Consider the following 20,039-nt stretch of genomic DNA (forward strand, 5'->3'; position numbering starts at 1 on the left):
CACAGTAGTTAAAATGCTGGTTTCTCCATAGCAGTACACCGGACAAGTGCATTGGGTTACTCTAGTCTGGAGACAGTACTTTACCCGCCCGATGGTCCTGGTATCCCTGGAGTGGGGTAGGGAGGTGATCCAGAGAAGGGTCCTAGTTAGTCCACAGATTCGCATAGAGAATGGGAAATGGTTTGCCCCCAATTTCAGAAGAACTTGGAGGTGCGGCCACCCAGTGTACCCTGACAGTTCAGTTTTCTGGAAGTATGACTCCCAAGGGAAGAGTAGGGAGGGTCAGGCGGTGGGAGGAAAACAGTCGACAGTGGAAGGGCCGATGGATCAGGGGTTGCCAGCTCAGAGCAGAGCACCCCAAATTTGACCCTCATGAGGCCACTTCTGACATGGAGGTGCTCCCTGCGCTGTGACAGACAGAGGGCTAGAGACCCTTACATAACATTGAATGTGTCACCCTTCAGGAGGGCAGTGACTCCTACATGGAAGACCTGACTCGCTATGTACCTGTTCAGCATCAGTGTATAAACCCTGGACAGAATAGCCTGTCTCAGGCTACCACCCCTGGACTGGTCAATCAATCAATCAGGGATTTGTGAAGCGCACTACTCACCAGTGAGGGTCTCAAGGCGCTGGGGGGAAGGTGGGTTCAAGTAGCTCCATCTCATCAGAAGAGCCAGGTCTCGAGGCTCTTCCTGAATGCTTGCAGTGTGGGGGGATTGTCTGATGTTAAGGGGGAGAGTTCGCTCTAGGTCTTGGCCGTAATGTAGGAGAAGGCTCTTCTCCCCGTTCTGGCTCTGCGGATGTGTGGTATTTTGTCCAGGCCAAGGTTGGTTGAGCAGAGGTTCCTCTTGGGTGTGTAGGAGATTCTTTCATTGAGGTATTGGGGTCTGGTGTTCCCTAAGGAATGTGTAGGCATGAATGAGTAGCTTCAAGGTCACTCTTTTCGACAGGGAGTCAGTGGAGTTCTCGCAGGTGGTGGGTGATGTGGTCTTGTCGTGGGATGCCGAGGAAGGGTGTGGCTTTGGCCTTCTGAATGTCATGGAGTTTGAGGAGTATAAATTTGTTGATCCCGGCATAGAGGGTGTTCCTGTAGTCCAGTCTGCTGGTTATGAGTGTGTGGGTGATGGACTTTCTGGATTCAGGGGGGATCCATTTCAAGGTCTTGCTGAGAATGAAGAGGGTATTGAAGCACATGGAGGAAAAGGCATTGACCTGTTCGTTCATGGTGAGGGTGGGGTAGAGTATGATGCAGAGGCTGCGGGCATAGTCTGTGGGAGGGTTGCCGACGGTGGTGTGCCACCAGGTGTTGTCCCATGCGGACGGGGTGGATCCAAGGACTTCCGTTTTCTCCGTGCTGAGCTTCAGGCACCTGCTGCTCATCCAGGCTATGACATCTTTCATTCCTTCCTGGAAACTGTCTCTGGTGATGCCGGGCTGTGTGCCATCAGCATAGGATACTATGCTGAGACTGTGTTTTCTGATGATGGTAGCAAGGTGGGCCATATAGATGTTAAAAAGCGTGGGGCTGAGCGAGGATCCTAGGGGTACTCTGCAGCTGATCTCTGTGGGCTTGGAGAGGAAGGGTGGGAGCCTGATTCTTTGGGTTCCGCCAGTGAGGAAGGAGCGGATCTAGTCTAGGGCAGCTCCCTGTATTCTGGCGTTGTGTAGTCTGGCGGTTAATGTGCGTTGGGAGAAGGTGTCCAAGGCTGCTGAGAGGTCTAGTAGGATGAGGGCCGTCATGTGGCTGTGGCAGCTAGTAGGGCTCTCCTGGTGATGTGGTTTCTGCAGAATCTGGATAGGAAGTGTTGAGGTTAGAGTTGCATTCCATAATGTTCGTTAGCTGGTTGTTGATGATTTTCTCAGCGACTTTGGCTGGGAATAGGAAGAGAGAGATGGGTCTGTAGTTCTTGAAGTCCGTTGGGTCTGCAGAGGGCTTCTTGAGGAGGGGCTAGTGGGAAAGAGAATGGAAGAAGGGTGACTAAAGGTTGTCCCCACCCACTCTGAGAACCCCCAGAGGTCAGAGGACCCTGGATGTCCTGGGTCCTGGCTCTTGAAACTGAAACAGTGGCCTCTGCTGGTTACGGTCCTTATGGGCAGAATTTTCCTTGGGTAAGGGATAGAAGACTGATTCAAGTGGAGGATGGGCCACGCCACTTTTCTGGCCATAGTGGTACTGTACTTTTAAATTTTCCATGTCCTGGTAGTGAAAACCCCTTTAAATTAGTGTTTCACTACTGCAAGGCCTGCCTCTCCCGTAGGATAACATTGGAGTTACTTTATTACAATTAATAAGCTTTAACTTCCATATGGGAGCATGTAGACAGAGTTTGTTGTCCTAACAACTGTAATTAAAAGACCTCTTTAATGGTAAAGTAAGACTTTTAGGCAAAATTCTGAAAATACCACTTTTATAAAGTTGGCCTTTTCTTGTCCTAACCAGTTGGTGCCTGTTCTAGGGTTATATGACTATGTGTACCTAGAAGGTGGTCCTTGTGTATTGCTCCCAGACCATGAGACAAATGAGAGCTAGGTGCAGGCAGAATGGGCCACTCTGAGCTAACAAGGGGGAGGAACTATCACCAACACTCTTGCACTTCTCAAAGGCTCTGCCTGAGCACTCACACAAAGGGTTTGTCACTAGTATTTTGTGATTCCTGACAAGCTGTGGACAGGACAGAGAGGAAGGGGATGCCTGCTACTTCTGGGGTGGAAATCACTAGAAACTTCTTCTAATTCAAAATGGGGACCTGGTGTAAATAGTGGACCCTTCGAGCCAAATCTGAACTACACTGCTGGACCTGTGGATTCTGCCAGGAAAAATGACTGCTGTGCTGTTGAAAGGACTGTCACTCTGCTGGATTGCTGTCCCGCTGCTCTGCTGCCCTCTTGCCTGGGTGAGAAGGACTGGACCGGCATATCTAACCCCAGAGTGACTCCAAGGCTAGTTGGCTAGCCTCCTGATCCGAATTATCAGGGACAATATAGGCTTCCAACAATCTTGAACCCTGCACCTGGACTCTGCCATCTGTGAGTCCTGGCCTCACAAGTTGTGCCACCCCAGTCTCCGACCATTGGAGGCGATCCTGAAAGTGCTCAACCAGCCCATTTGTTGATTCAGCAGAACCAGTGCATCTCCTCAGCGGCAAGATTCATCTACACGCAAACACATTGCATTGCACTTTGCAGCGGATGATGGTAGTCTCCTTACAATGTTAAGATTGTGTAAAATATAGTATATTATATCTTCTGTTTGGTTTTCATCTATTGCTTGAGGAATACTAATGTGTTTTAGAATTGAGTCTTTTTACATGTGTAAAAGTAAATATTTAGGAGCCAAACATAAACCAGCAGTAGACGTATGCATTGTTAAAACATATGCACAAAAAAGTCATCATCACCTTAGTATTGGCAATGAAATCCTCTACTTTAGTTAGAGTTTCAATTTAGCCTTTACTGACAATCATCGAGCTAGAAGTCTGAGAAGGAACAATGTATATTCCACATTAAGGAAACCATGACTGCTACAGAAGCTGTCCTGTCGGGTGCTTCAAGCCACAAGAGCTATAAAGAGAAACTGGATAATTTTCATTCAATGTTTGGGATTAAAAACCTGCCAATAAAACAATGGTGCAAAAGCGGTTTAAAGCTCGCCTTCACAGTTCTGCAATTTTGGGGAGATAGCAGTTAGAAACGTTAGAATTTTGTAGGTGCAATTGAGGAAGCAATACGGCAATAAGGGCAAACGTTGACCGGAGTGGCAACAAATGACAATTCTGTATAAGAAATAAAAACAAAGGAGGACAAAAACACAAAAAAAGCTAATACCTCCTATATTAGATACTGAGCTTAATGAGAACACCGTTTAATAACTGGTTGGTTTGGACTGCAGGGATCTCCAACTTTTCTATAATACGTGCTACATATGTTCAATAAAAATTATCCTGAGCTACTAACACAAAGTAGTAGTGTTACAATAATGACCACTTCAGACAAGGTTCTATTCGGAGCCATTGCATGCAGATACTAGTAGTAACCTTAGTCCAACAGACTAAGTCTGATAATATAAAAAAAAAGTTGTAATCTTATCAATTTCAATTTTGAATGTCTCTACATCTCATGGAAGTGATATATACACAATGCTCCCAGGTGCCTAAGAAAGGTAATTTGCATGTATTTCCATTTAAATTCCAGCCTATATTATTCTGCAGAAATCAGCTAATTCAGTTCTGAAAATACACTCATCTTCTTTTAAATACATATTCCTCTAATTTATCCAAAGTTATTCATTCACTAAGCTTGGCAGCATATAAGAGACTCTCACAGGTAATGAGAGAACAACAAGTAGCTCCCGAGTTACTCATTGGAGAACCCTTTTTGGAGGTAAAATACATTGTACATCACATTTCATATGCTACCCACAGGATGGTTTTGAGCATTTCCAGTTTATTCAGACCAGTTTGCACCTTTTTTGGGTCCAGAATTATCTGTACACTAGACACTGATGACTTGTATGACTGAACCCAAACAAGAATATCACTAGGATCTGTTTAATTATTAAACATTGAGTATAGAGGCACAGATGTTATAAAAAAAAGTCCTCTGGGTCAGAAATTTAAAATGTGGATGAAAGAAATAAACCTTAATAATCAAAACGAGGTAATGGAAATGACATACCTTTGACCAGAGAAATAAATATATTTTTAAACACCATCAGAAGGAAATATTACAGTGCTTGGTTGCTGCAGATATCCTGTCCTGAAAATGTTGGATCTGTTTGGAATGTTTGGATCTTCACATGAATATAATGAGTGCCTTGCTGACTTAGAGTACAATTCAGCTGAGAATGTTTATGTACTTTGAATAGTGGACAGTACAGACTACATGGTGTCCTGGTGGTTAGCACTGCCCACATGAATACTACTAAGATTAAAGTTCAGAGGGTATACTTGGTGAATAGCTTTGTCATATCACTGTGCCATGAGTGGCCACAAAGATTTTTCTTTTCTAGTCTGTTGGCCTGCTGTTGGATGGAGGACTCCACCAATGGAAGAGGTGATGGGCATAAGGTTTCAATGAGGTTTGACTTGATGGCTTTTATGTAACTCTAAGCGATTTGTGAAAGTGAATGTTGGGAACCAAGTATTCCAGTAGGAGTGGAACATGGATAAGGACTCGGTCAAAAAGTAATTTTATACTAAACTGAAAGCAGAAGAGAATTTTTTCTCTCACTCTCAGAAAATATTGATAAGGGGGAGAGGAAAGTTATCTGGATGACAGATGTAGCACACTGGGAAATTTGTGACACTATTTTGTCAGTAGAAAGGGGGGTGGCTTGCTGGCTAGGCACTTGTAGATCAGGCGGGGGTGCTTATTTGGAACCAAACACTTGACTCTGCCAGTGGAGTTAGTTACTGTGGCATAGGAACATCTGATTCATCATTATTACAGTTATAAGGAGTGTCTCTTCATTCTTCATCTGTGCAAGCCAAATTTGTTTGTTTTCTGGAAGGCCTGCAAAAGCAAGTTTGTGGAGTTGATGAGGCTGCTGTCTACTACTGTACGGATTTTGGAAAAATCTAGAATAATCAATTTCTGACATGGCAGATTTGGAAGAATGAAGCGTTGATCGATAGTTAATGATAAAGTTAAGATCAAGACAACAATGAGGTAAACTCAGCGGACAGTTGCACTGAAACAGGTTTTGGAATAGATGTTGGTGGGAATGGTGCATGTTGTTGGACTAGGAGGAGGACCTCTATTTGGCAATGTGTAGCTTAAACCCACTACTTTACATACACTCCTTGTAGTTCTTTCAGTGCCAGTTTGATGAAAAAGAAGCAGTTCTAGTGCACAGTGACTGAGATATATCTGAGTATCATCAGTATATAAGTGGTAGGTGAGTATGTGAATGCTGAAAGTGGTTTTGTAGAGAGTATCTTTGAGAAGTGAGGGGGTCTCAACCAAGTGACAAGCGTAGTGGATTCTCAGCTGAAGGAATACTACAAGAATATAGTATAATAAAGCAGTTTGAGGCCCTTCTTTGTTGAGCCGTTAAACAATGTGAAATTAGATGAAAACAGAGAATTATGAAGAAGACATAACTAACCCTTTTATGAAATGCTCTTCACCATCTGTACCATAAGTGCTACTTAATCGCTGCAGTGAAGGCCGATTCTCATTGGATTTGGAGCCCATTTTTCGCCTGAAATAACAAAATACAAATTATTATTATTTTTTTTATAGCTTATTAACCAAAGCCATATATTAAATTGGTTAACATCGTTTACAATGCAGTGTTTACACCGCATAACTTTTACAGCGCAGCTATTACAACGCAAGTCATTACTACAACTTGCGCTGGATGGCGCTCTTGGTTAAGGAATAGTGTGATTTTCTATTCCAACACCTTCCCCAGTGTTACATGGGCTGGAGTTGGAATAGAAAATCATATTAATCCTCAATCCGCGCCCTCCAACGCAAGTCGTTGTAACGACTTGCATTGTTAAATCCGTGATGTAAAGAACCGCGTTCAAAATGATCGCGTTGTACTGTCGTACATCCTATTAAATTAGGCTTATATGATTCTAAAGTATAGAGTTTGGTTCTCTTTTTTTTAAATGGGATTTTAATGAGATTTTAAACATTAGCATAAACATCAAACATTCACATTTTCAACTAAAACTGGTGTGCTGGACAATTTAACCACAATGACGATCAGGCGGCCATCCCTTATCGGCGATATTGGTCAACCCAAACATCGACCCATCACTCATCTTAATTCTCAAAGCTTGACATAGTGATATTTCCCTCTGGTCTTTGTGCGTATCTGACCAAAAATCCTTTAAGTCTGCATTTGGTTCTGATACACAGCTTATCATGGAGCACATAAAATCTGACCCAAAAACATCTGTTTTGATTTGTTCCCTCATTGGTTCTAATTTTAGGATATGCCTATAACATCTAAGGCACCAGTGTACGGATATCAAATCTGTTCCTCCATAAATGTTTTCTAACTGGGAATTATAAGCATTAATATTGAACATTTAAAGTTTTACAAATGAACAGGCACTGAAAGCAAATTCTCTTTGTTCAAGAGAAACCTCGTCTCTTCAAATCATACTTACACTAAATGTAATCTTTTTACAAACTGTTAAAAAATCGTCTTTCAGTATTTCCTGTCTTAGGGCCTTATTATGAATTTAGCAATGTGGGAACGCCCGCTCCCCCACTGCCAAACCCTTGTACAAACCGCCCACCAGATTAGGGGTTTTCTCCTCTCTGGCACGTGGTTCTTAGGCGTTCCCAGGGAATAGGCACCGCAATGGGTACGAAAAAGGCAGTACCTGCATGCATGGATTGCTGCAGTCCATGCCGTGCAGGTACTGGGGTGCATGCACATAGGGGGGGTACATGTTGTGTCCCTTATGTGCATCCACATAGCGTGAGGCACCAGGTGGCCCTTAAGGGCCCCTTTGTTTCCTCACCACCACACTTTTCATGGCAGCCACACCACCATGAAAAGTGTGGCAGTGAGGAAACTCGTCATATGCTTGGATGGGCGCAGTGGCTCCGCCAAGCATATTGAGGCCTCAATACTGGTGCCCCACCACCAGTGATCTCGAATCCTTGGCATTTGCGGTGGTCCAAGGGCGGTCAGCAGACCACCATCACTGTGCCCGGTGATTCTGAGGGTCCGTGGCCCACCACACTCTTAATAAAGCCCTCACTATTTAGTGAGGTTCTGACACAATATTCCAATCGCCCTTATATACATTTTCTGTCTTTGCATAACCTTCAGTTCTGATTTCTGTCTTTTACCTATATTGGTTTGACTTTCTCATGTGATGTTTTATGGTGCATAATATTGTGAATAATTGCTTTGTTTAATCAGCTATTCTATAAACTTCTTTTACACAGATTTTCTTTATGCTAGATTACCTTATAAAATGCTTAAACTAAAAACAAAATAAAATTGTAAATGCCATTAAATATCCCACATCTAGAAAGCTAAAAGGAGTATATTCTTTTAACTTATAAACCAACATGCTTCAAGGACTCAACCTGCTGTTTTGGGGCACTACAAGGATCAGAATTTTAGTGGCCTAAAAGGAGATGCTTAGCACTATACAGCATGGTCATTTGACCTTCAGCATTGGACGCTCTTTAATGAGTGCCTGCTGTTTTGGGCACTACAAGGACAAGAATACCAGTTGCCAAATAAGAGGGGCTTAGCACTACCTGCCGTGATCGTTTGCCCCTCAGTGCGGGATGCGCGTGGCCAGGGTGAAGAACTGGACAAAAGCGGTTCTATCTGCACCGGAGTCTGGAAGAGGCTGGGTTGGCCAAGTCTAGCTCATCGCATTTTCATGATGGGTAAGCATAAAACAGCTAAGAGCACAAAATCTGCACCCAAGGGGACCACAATCAAATTATACTTAGAGCGCGCTGTGAGTATAATAATAATGGAAACATCTTGGGGTTGTCATTTAATGGCCCGGCTTCTTCTACTTTTGCTGTCTCTTCAATTTGCTCTGCAGCCACTGACACTAATATTGTTTGCTAAGGGAGTCCTTATGTGTGCTCCCCACATGCTATTAAACACAGTAGAGACCGTTCCAGATTGAAACCAAATTACAAAAAGTGAGGTGCCCAAAGGTAGTTGGGCATCTCACGAAAAGTGATGGACTGGCATCACACTCCACCCGGAGTCATGCTTCATCATCTGCCAGTCCTCGCCCTCCAATAACCGCGTTTGATGGAGGGCGGGCATACACCTGGAGACAGGAATGCACTTCTAAGTGAGTGGGGGCCCAGAAAAAGAAAGTGAATTAAAAAGCCATCACAGTGCCCCCATAAATCCTTTATTCAAAAGGGAGACTGTGTGGAATTAAAATCAAAAGTGTGGTGAATAAGGACATTATCTTCCCATCACCGCTGTGAAGTTTTTAAGAAAAAGTTCAACATGTTTCTGCCTTCTGTCCATATGGGTACATGGCATTTGTCAGGACCAAGAGGGGGCTCCAATCTTACCAACTGTTTTGGTAGTGCCACTCCGTGGGAGTGATCCTATTACTCTCCACTAGGTGGGTCCAAGGACCTGGATGTAACATAAAAAAATGTAGAGAAAAGTGCATATTTAATGACTAATCACAATTTATGTATTTGGTCAAAAACTATTTCAAACCATATCCTGGGTTATGATAATAGTACGCGCCCCAGTGCTCAATAATGGTGTTTGAGGACTGGGAGGACTCAAGAAAAATGTCTTACCCTGCAATAAGGTTGACTTGCCCCATGGGAGGGAGGGTGGGGGTGGTTTTTCTTAGGAGGTCCCTGCAGTCACACTAGGTCAAGAAGAAAGACGAAAACTGAGAAATAACTACTGTTAAACTGAGTTTAAAAAGTCCACATAGTTGTGGTTTGAGATCGTTATAAAGTTGTAAATACCCAGAATATGGTAGTGTTGCTGCGCTCACCTGTTGTAAAGGAAACTCCCGTAAGTTCACCTACAATGTGCCTCTCCACCTACCCGTTGATAATGCGGCTTAGGTGGGGCTCAGCTTTTATAGTCGTGCATTCTATTGAGTGAAAACGACAAGTATCGGAAAAAAGGCAGCACCTGTATGCGAGCGCGCATGTAAATGACGTGGGGTTTCCTGTGTCTTGAGGAGACCTGATGATTGACCGTCTCATTCGTTAACCCGCCTGACCCTGGGCGTGAATGGAAGAGAAACTAATGCTTGCGTTCTGTCGCAAGAAAAATGCCTCAGTCAGTGTCCGGTGTCACAAATTCTTTTGCCTGATGTACGCGAGTGCATGATATTGTTTCGGATTGGTTGGCTGATGTCACATGACAAACCCCGCGTATCTAATGATTATATCTCACCCGCCGCCTGAATGTAACAGGCTGAGGAGGATTGCGGGACGTGTCCGGGTTTTGTTGTCATCCTGTGCGAAAGGTTAATGCACCCATTCGTGATCATTCTACTTTCACTCAAATGGTATACAAATTAACACTTAGAGCTCGACTTTAGTGTAGCACGTGTGCTGTTATTGTGGAACAGACCCAACGTCAGATCATATCCTACTGTTCCTGAACAAGGAGTATGATAATGCTCGTATTGTTTTAGACATTATAAAACCTATTATCTAAAAAAAGGGGAGGCGAGAAACACAGTATGTTTTTTTACAAAAAATTTGGCAATGAAAATATGTTGCATAGTGTATGTGGTTACAAGGACTTCAAGTTACACAGTTACCAACTATGACATATCTATGCATTGTCCAGCTCCTAAATAGCGAGATGGATGCGTTTTTCAACCTGTGTGAAAAAGATGGGGGTTTGTTTGAGTGATTCTTATATTGATATGAGGTATGTGCTTAGATGTTACATCATGAGCGGTCCCGCATGGTAAATTGCACCTCCATTGTCTCACGCTAGCGAGCCCTACAATTGCTATTTGGATTGGACTCAAGTTTTAGTTCACTACATAACCAATATTAATATTTAAAGTAGATGTAAGTCTAGAAACTGAATATAAGTTTTGGAAAACCTCATCAGATAGTAGGACTTTTTATAAAAAGCTCATTCTCAGTTCATTTGGAGCCAGGGTATGTCATCATTGAGGCCGGTTTTTGCGGTATTAAGTCTATAGACCCACCGTTCTCTTACATGGAGGGCATGAGTTAGATTTGTTTCTCTTCTGTGTAGCACCTCAAGAACTGTCCACTTCAAATCACATTCAGTGTGTGCCTTCTCCAGAAAGTGTCTGGTGAGCTTGGTGTTATCTTTTTTGCACCTGAACGTGCTACGGTGTTCATTGATGCGGATCCTTATTTTTCTTGTAGTCATGCCCACATACATTTTCTTGCATGGGCATATCAGTAAGTATATGACATTCTCAGTGTTACAATTACTGAAGTTGTTCAGTATCCATGGTCTGTTGGTGCCAATATCGACTTTTTTCATTGCGGTCGTGGACTGGCAAGCAATGCAGTCTCCACATGGGTAGTGGTCCACTGGTCGTTGGTGACCCCAGAGTGTTAATTGAGTTTCTCTCTCTTGCGTCATATTCTTGGTATGTACAATCCCATCTTTGATGTTACTACTCGTTTTAAACGCAAAGAGTGGTTGTGCCCATTCTTTTTGGCCTGTGTTCAATATGTGCCATTTCTTCCTGATGATGTTTTGAACTGTGTTTGAGGCTGGAGTGAATGTAGTCACACACACAAGGCGATCTGTTTTCTCTTTCTGTGTGGTTTCCAAAAGAGAGTCACAATGATTGTTCCTAGCACGTTTCTTTGCTTTGGTAATTAGTTTCTTAGGATAATGTCTGGCCACAAGTTTGTTCTCTAGAGCCGCAGCTTGTCTGTTGTAATCTGTTAGCTCTGAACAGTTCCGTCTTATTCTCAGGAATTGTCCTACAGGTAGATTTGGTCTCGGGGCCTTCGGATGATAGCTCTCAAACAGAAGCAGACTGTTCTTGTCTGTAGGTTTATTGTGTACAGTGGTTCGTATACCTTCCGTAGTTAAGGAGATATCCAGGTCCAGAAAGATTGCATGGTTTTCATCTATTGTGTGTGTAAATTTTAGATGAGGGTCGATAATGTTGATCCATTCCACAAAAAGAAGTGCTTCCAAAGCTGTTCCATTCCACACTATAAGAACATTGTCTACAAATCTCTTCCAAGTTTTTATTTTCGTAAAAAATGGATTGATGTTCGTGAAGATATTATCTACCTCGAACTGATGTACATATAGGCACGCCAGACTTGGAGCAAACGTGCTCCCCATCGACGTGCCTTGTATCTGATGGTAAATCACGTCATCAAATTCGAAGTAGTTCTCTGTGAGGGCTATTTCTGCACACTCCATCACGAAATATCGTGGTGTCACAAAGTTCCAGTCCTGGTCAAGAAGAATTTGTTCGACCACCTCCAAAGTGCGTTTCTGCGGGATACTTGTATAAAGTGCCTCAATGTCCATTGTAATAAGGATATCTTCTCCATGATGAATTTCCATGTCTTGAAGATGACAGGACGTCTTTAGTATCTCGAAGGTAAGACTTAGATGTTTAAACTATTGGTCTGAGAAACCAGTCGCAATGCTGCCAGTGCTTCTAATGTTAGTCTTTTTGTGTCTGTCAAGCCCGTGGCAAAACAGCTAAAAAAAAACCATGATGCCGAGTATGTCTGCAGCTACACAGGGTAATATGCCCAAGGCTACATCCATCACTACCGCACCAAATTATGCACCGTCAAATATTATTGAGCTCCTATATGCAAAATTAGGTCCTTTTTTAAGGCTTTGCTTCAACTTTTTCTGGATCATATGGAGTCTCTGGAGACTAAGATAGACAAAAACCTGACTAAGAATGTTTTTTCCCTTTATCTGCCATTTCCTACATCAATGCTCCCCTTGCTTATCCCCTGCACGGTCAAATCAATCAGATCACTTCAATTTCACACCCGGATCCATCTAATTAGACTGCAAGGCCTTTAGAAGTGGGCTGTGGATCAGCAGCATTAGGTATGAATAAATCTCCTAATTTGGCAGCCCCTCATGTACCCTACCCTCCTAGCCCAAATCATGTCTCTCAGTCTTACTTGGGATAACAAAAATCACCATCTGGAGAAAACAGCTATTTGGTGACACTAAGCCACCACCTAATGTTTGCACCTATGTTCTTATCCTTCCCAACTTTCCTGTTACAGCTGCAAGTGAAACAACCTTCCAGGTTAAAAATAAATTGGGTCATTGGCTCCTCAAACATCTTAATTTTAATGTTAGTATATTTGAAGAAATCTTAAGGTTCAGAAGGGTAGCCTGGATTTGTCCTTCTACGAAAGGCTACGGGGTAATTGCATTGTAGAGAAATTCAACTCCCTGCTGCTTGTTAGCAACTAGCTGTTACTTGCTCATAGCATGCAGCAGCCATCTAGCTGGATCAAGGATCTACAATTGTTTTGTTTATCACCCACCTATGCACACAACAATTCCACTATCAGCTGCCCTCCCAATATCCCAGCACCTTCTGCATCTTCTACCTTGAGACCAAGGATTTCAAAACTGAATCAATTTCATCCCTTGGAGGGTCTTCTTCAACTGGACTGGCATGCCATCCTCCCAGTGAATTCACTGACAGAGCATCGTGTGTTCATCAAAAAGGTTGTCTGCTGGTTCTACTTCCACAGCCCCCAAGGAGTGCCTGAAACTAACCAGCTGGAGCACTGCAGGAATTAATTGCAGCTGACTAGTCATCCTTTGTGAACATCTTGATGCCATTTTATTTCAAGAGACATGAGCTACTGCAGATCTGTATTTTGATGGCTATGTAAGTTGCAGTTTGTTCAGGTTCAGGCAGGAGGAAGGGTGGGCTCTCTTCATTGATCAAGTTACCTCTTGGTGCTTAAATTGATAAACATTTTGTAGGTAATGGGGGAGGGTGCAAATGATTTCTCTTAGGGTGGATAATTTCATGTTTACCTGGTTATTTTCTATAATGCTTGTTGTCATTTATCTCAAATGGTATGTTCCCTTATCCCTCCCCCTTTCTTCCTATCACCAATTGTTATGTTCGGCACTCCATTTAAGAATGTTCATATGAAGCTTTATTAGAATTGTGGTGAAAAGCAAGGAAGATGCAGTTGAACAACTGTGATAGAGGATTCTGTCAAGTACTAAAGTATGTTTCTTACCTGTATTCTGCTTGGGCTTTTCATTTAATTTGTAAATTGTAAATGTAAATTGATACTTGTATAGCACACTACTCACCCGCAAGGGTGTCAAGGCGCTTGTACGAATACCGCTGTGGAACCCATCCTGGCTTTCCCTGTGAGGCGTCCACTCCTGGGCACCTCCAAGGTGGAGGCCAGGCATCCTTAGCGTTGTGGGGGCCGTTGTGGAGATTAAGCAAGCTATTGCCCATAGTTGCAGAGTGGGACTCCATGATTGGAATAGGCACCGAGGCGAGAATTATCAGGTCTGTGGAATTTTGAGCCCAAGACCCGCCGAGGCGGGGAATTGAACCCTGGTCCCGGGCTAAACCTCTGCATCAGGGTCTGCCACTCTAATAATTGAGCCACACTTCTCCACTCCACAATTTGGTGACGAGCAAAGGATTGCTGGGCAGGGGGAAGCTTCAGTCCTCTTCCCTGATTCTGCTCACAGCTACTGCCTTACTTCTCAGTGAGGTGCTGCGACCTCTTTACGCTGTCACCTGCACTTTCCATTATGGAATATATGCACTGAGGAGAGTCTAATCTACTGGGATCTGTTATTGGGTTCATCATGAGGTAGTGTCCCCTGTGGAGAGCCCTTTGTGACTCAGGACCTGAGTGCAAGTGCAGGAATTCCACAAGAAGGCTTAATTTAAGGAGCCTCTGTTGGATTTGACTGTTTTGGTTGAGGCAGCTGGCTGACCCGTTTGGAGCCCAGCGTGGGGGAGGGAAATGTACTGCGTAGTGTCTGCTACAGTTCCATAAGTGGTGATCCTCACCACCCTTGATTCCCCATTGGTCCACTGATCTGCTGGCTGTTCCAGCTATCGCCAGGTCTTGAGCCCTTCGGAAGACACCATGGCTGAGTGCTGACACTCACAGGAAGGAAGTTTGGCGAAGTTGTTCCAGTGCAGGAGGATTCGTTGAGGTGTGGCTTCAGTGAGGGGGTGTGTCCCAGTGCAGGAGAAGTTATCGGAATGTGTCCTCAGGGAGGGCAGGGGTGTAACACAGGCCTGCATCCCCCTTAATGCGGGGGTGCCCCCGAGCTGCATGGGGTCCCCTCAGACTATACTCACGCCCTTGGTCAATAGAAAACACCAGCAAATGCACCAGGTTGTCAGAGAAATCTTTGCTCATGTCAAATTGGGAGGCAGGAAATTTTCATTAAAAAAAAAATGGTCTTCAATTCACAGAGCTGGGTGGCAAGGGATCTGTTAGAACCCTGTGAGCATAAAAGGTAAAGCACGCAAGCGCAGAACGCAGATTTATACGTTTCCATTTGAAGGGTTTCAAAGGAGATCACGCGACATAATAAAAACAAAAGAGCTGTGCAAGTGCAGAAAATGACATTGAAAAAGTGACCTTCAAACCGGTAGAAACTTGTAAACTTTCAGACCTGAGCAAACTATTCAAACATTTTGCGTCTACAATGGCAGGCGTGATTGCGAGACTTTACATGTCAGAGAAGGGCACGACTTGGCAGCATTGGCTAGCACTAAGCAAAATGAGGGCTGCATCTTTTACACTTCCGCTAAGGCATGGGTGCTCAAACATTTCCCTGGGGGCCACAAAGTACAGTCGAGGGATGCCCGAGGGCCGCACTTATGCCAGCGGGGTGAGACTAGGGATAATGAAAGGTGGGCGTGAGGGGAAGCAGATGCATGGTGTGGACAACAAACTGAGTCATGTGACTTTTGTCTGCTCCATTCTCATACACCAAGTGTGCTAAGGCAATATTTTTAAGTCCACAATCAGGATTGTAGTCAGCAAGGGACAGCAGGCCTCCATTCTTGCATTCACATATCCATATCATAAATTTTTTTACATTTAAAGCAGCCCTAAACGGGGCATGTCCTGCTTTATAAAAAGAAAATCTCCCATTTGAGAAGATATTGTAGAGGGGGACGTCACCTGAGGCAATCTGATATGATTCTCAAAGGGAAAGTTGTCCCTAAGATACAGCATCCTATTCGCGAATCAGAACCCCCATACGTTGGGTATCACTTTGTGATCAATGACTGTGGTCGCAAACCATTGATGATGGTCATTGATGTAGTATCGTGTGCAGCAGTCTAGTGTTTGGGATAGACTCGTGGGAGGGGCAGGAAAGGGAAGAGCAGGAATGGGAAGTTAGTTATGAGCAGGCATGGATGAATAAAGGTTGTGTTGTAACCTGCTCCTGGCTCCTGTGTTGATTGGGGAAGGCGACAATGGCGACGAGGGTGGGATGAGTACTGAAGCCCACATTGCCTAAGACCCCTGCAGTCCGTGAACGGCCAAAGAACAGAGAGCCTGCAGCCTGTGTCGGCGCAGCGTGTGAAGAGCGCAAAAAGGAATGCTCCGCACGCCGCTCCTGAATGCTGCCCCAGGATCCAAGAGACTTAGACCAGCAGTGTATGAGCCAACTCCACGATCAGGCGATCATGTGAAGCCCTGACTAGCAAGCGCTATTGAGCGCTGGAGCCGCCTGAAGCCGAGCGCTGTTTGGCGCCCAAAATCGGGAGCTAACCCCTGATGCGTGCAAATCGGCATGCACTACATGAGGAGAGGTCGGGAGCCCACCCCGACTCTGCCTACCGCTCCGGTGACTAAGGAGCGTCTCTGATGCTGCCTGGGGCCCAAGAAGGGTCCTACTGACCAGCGCTGTCGAGCGCCAAAGAAGACTGACTTCGAGCGCCACTCGGCGCCGACATCGGGATCTCACCCCCGATGCGTGAGACTTGGCAGGCGGTCGCCGAGTGAGTGCGTGACCAAGAGAAGTAAGGCAGGAGCCCACGCCGACCTCACCTGATTGCTGTGGCGCTGTAAAAAAGGTGTGGGGATCTGGAGAAGAGTTGCTGCCTCTGAGACCGGCTGTCGGTGAGTCCTGTTTGAATCGGCACTGGTTGGAATGAATGGAGAGGAAGTCTCGTGTGAACCAAGACTTCAGTGACGGCGGCCATTTTGGAGTCAGGCAGCTATGAGGACAGATTCCATGTGGAAATTATAAGCGGCCATTTTGAAGTCAGGCAGCATTGGAAATTGTAGAACAAGCACTAAAAAAATTGCAAAACAAGCATTGGTCACTGCAATCGAGCACTGAGGATTGCACACAGCGAGCAAACAAGCACTGGCAAGTGCATGAATTACAGAGGAACCAGCCATCAAGCAAATACAGAAAACGAGTGAAGACTACGCTGAATACAAAGAAGCACAAGTACAAACAACAAGTGGTGAAAGGAATAAAAGTGACCAGACATACAACAAGCACAAGCCAATGCAAGAGGCTGAACAAGTAAACAAACATGCTAAGAAAAGGGTGAAAACACAAGCAAACACCAGAGCCAACGCAAGCAATCACGAGTAAATGCAAGAAGTACAATATGCAAACAAGCACAAGTAATGCCCAAAGACGACCTGAGCACAATCAATAACTGATATGAGCAACAAGAAGTGTGATGAATCGAAGTGACTTCAGCAACAAGCGCAAGTCAAGGCAAAGATAAACACAGCAAGCACAAGCCAATACAAACCTTGAATGCAACAAACACAAGCAAATGTAGATCCCGAACGGAGCAAGCACGAGCAAAGGCAAGTACCAAAGTAAACTTCAGAACCACCTGAAGACAAATAATTAAAAGTAGAAGAAGCGAAAGCGGGAACTCGCAGAGCCACGAATCACGCATGGTGCAGCTGAAGGGTGACCATCTGACCTCAGGAGATCCAAGCCTAACTCACTGAAGCATACCAATGACAGTCACACCAGGGGCAGACAACATATAATAGTCACCCAAGCGCAGCGAATCTTACCAAAACCAAAGGAAACGCCCACACAAAGACTATCTGCTGAGTGGGGGGGGGGGGGGGGGGGGGGAGCAAAAAAAGGCAGGAAGAAAAGGGAACAGTCCTGTGACATTGTTATACATTTCACCATCATGTCGGTGAGAGAAGAAACACAAACATCCAGACCCTGCATTGAAATACCACCCCCAGTGACGCAGATCAACAATCAGAGTTTGGGTCACCAATGGAACAGGTGGCTGGAATCACTGGACGACTTTCTTGAAACAACCGGTGAGCGAAGGGACGGAAAACGTCTACTATTGCTACGTCAGCTTGTAGGTCACGAAGGCCGACGCTTAATCAGAACATTTTCAGCAAAAGACACAGAGACCTATAAAAAACTCAGAGAGACACTATGCGCTCATTTCGACACAAAAGACACCTCAAAAGCTGCAATCACAAAAATGTCTTACAGATGACTCCGACTCCAGGAGCATGTCATCACAGACTACCAGCTCAAGAAATGTATCGGTCTAAACGCTCTCAAAGAACCGTTCTCAGAGGAAATCAGCAAAAGGCTCCTCGAATTCAGAAAACATGTCTGTACTGTCATTCCGATCAACCGAGTCAAGGTCCTTACAATGCTCATGGCACCAATCACCAAAATGCACAATAGAATCAGAGAGCATTCTCCCTGTCCAGAGCAGCATATCCCACGTCAATGACTCAAAGTTTTTGATCACCCCACAATACAACACGTCATGTCAGTCACGGTTATCTCAAGACATAAAGAATATACCGGCACCCCTGAAGGGGTCAGCGAGGCTGACTCAACGCGCTCGCAGAAGGAAACCAGAGATAAGGGACAGCACCCACCGGGTGAGAAAGGACTACCCTACCACTCAGTAAGGAAGGCAAAATGGGTGGATAAGGAAGAAACATACACATGCCCGGATGATCAAAGAGTCCACCAGTCCCAAATGCGAGTGGGAGAGACAAACAGGGTCAACAAATGAGTCCCGAGACCAAACCGGGCCACGCATGGCAGATAGTGCCTTACTGACTGGTATGCACGACTCGGAACAAGAGGACATTGCTGCCCCGAACCGGAAGAGACAGAAGGAAGTAAAATCTTATGCAGATGTTCGGAAGAGAACCAGAACACCGTCCACTCTTGAAGGAGATCGAGCGTCAGTCGAACGAGAGCTCCCAAGAAAGACAGATTGCCGATATCGAGCTGAGCCATCAACTGTCACTTCACAAAAAGCCACCACGATCGAATCAGAATCTGTAAATGAGTGGATAACTCGGAAGATTATTGGAAACCGCAGCGAATTTGAGGACCAGAGGATCACACACGATGTCTCGTACTTTCAAAGGCGCACTCCCGCAGTCAAGGATACTCTTGTCAAGGCAGCTGACAAGTCGAACAATGCAGTGTCCCCAACAGACTATACCTTGCCAACGCCTGAGGAGCTGACTGAGTCTAAACCTGGAACGGCAACGTGTCTATGACCCATGCGCACAATCCGCAGACCTGTGCGGCCAGTCAAGAAACTATAAACATGTTTGAAGATGACTATTTTGTTAAGAAAGGGGGAGATGTAGTATCGTGTGCAGCAGTCTAGTGTTTGGGATAGACTTGTGGGAGGGGCAGGAAAGGGAGGAGCAGGAAACCGGGAATGGGAAGTTAGTTATGAGCAGGCATGGGTGAATAAAGGTTGTGTTGTAACCTGCTCCTGTGTTGATTGGGGAAGGCGACAATTACGAACCACAACTTGGAGAGTCTGGCAAGGACTTTCTTAAATGCAATTTAGAGTGGGCTGCATAACGCTTTTATGAGTCAGAATGGTATTTCATATTTGCAGGATAGTAACTAGAAAAAAAGAAAAAAAACTTTAAGGTTGAAAACCCTGCAGCTTTTTAAAAATGCAGGATTTGTGATCACAAAGGAACTTTTTACATCAGTTCCTGCGTGCCCTACATTTGTTAAGAATGAAAAAGTAAAACTGGAGTAGCATAATAAAATAATTAATGACAATTCCGTTTCGCGTTTATAAATTTATATATTTTGAATGTGATCAGAATGACCCCTGTGCTTCTGAAATTAGCGTTGTATGCTTCATGCCTCGTACGACAACACCTTTAAGTGCAAGTAATATTTCGTTAGGGTGCAGCAGCTTTTACTTGTCAGAATATATGATGAATATACTGTTATGTGGGTTTCCAGAATGCATCTCCTTCGACCATTTGTAGGCTCAGCATGATGGAATTTCTTACTTAAACAGAAAGAGAAAGCCATATTTACAAAGCAAGCCCTTCACTAAGGCTGTGGCTTTCTAGCTTTGTAATCAACAATAAATTGGAATACAATACCAGTGTTCATCGTCAGTGCACTTGAAGGCACATTTTCAGAAGTGGTTTTATAAGGTGATGCTAAAGATGTAATGCACTCTGTGGCAAAGTGTTCTTTAGGTCTCGCTTACAGACAGCTTTAGCTGTTGTTGTCTAGGGGGTTGTCTACAACGCAATCAACAAAAAACACGGAGTGGACT

At 44.5% G+C, this 20,039-nt stretch overlaps 1 protein-coding gene across 2 annotated transcripts in view; it reads right to left on the minus strand.

Annotated features, from left to right (window-relative positions):
• IRAG2 (inositol 1,4,5-triphosphate receptor associated 2) overlaps positions 1-20,039 on the minus strand; it is a 1,414,859-nt gene that overhangs the window by 62,906 nt on the left and 1,331,914 nt on the right. For both annotated transcript variants that reach the window (XM_086920312.1, XM_086920307.1), the window contains one exon: positions 6,110-6,205. In XM_086920312.1, the coding sequence (XP_086776438.1) occupies positions 6,110-6,205 (96 nt within the window). The remainder of the gene's footprint in view (positions 1-6,109; positions 6,206-20,039) is intronic.

The sequence above is a fragment of the Lissotriton vulgaris genome, chromosome 1_1 (genome assembly GCF_964263255.1).
Source record: "Lissotriton vulgaris chromosome 1_1, aLisVul1.2, whole genome shotgun sequence".
NCBI classification, from domain to species: domain Eukaryota; kingdom Metazoa; phylum Chordata; class Amphibia; order Caudata; family Salamandridae; genus Lissotriton; species Lissotriton vulgaris.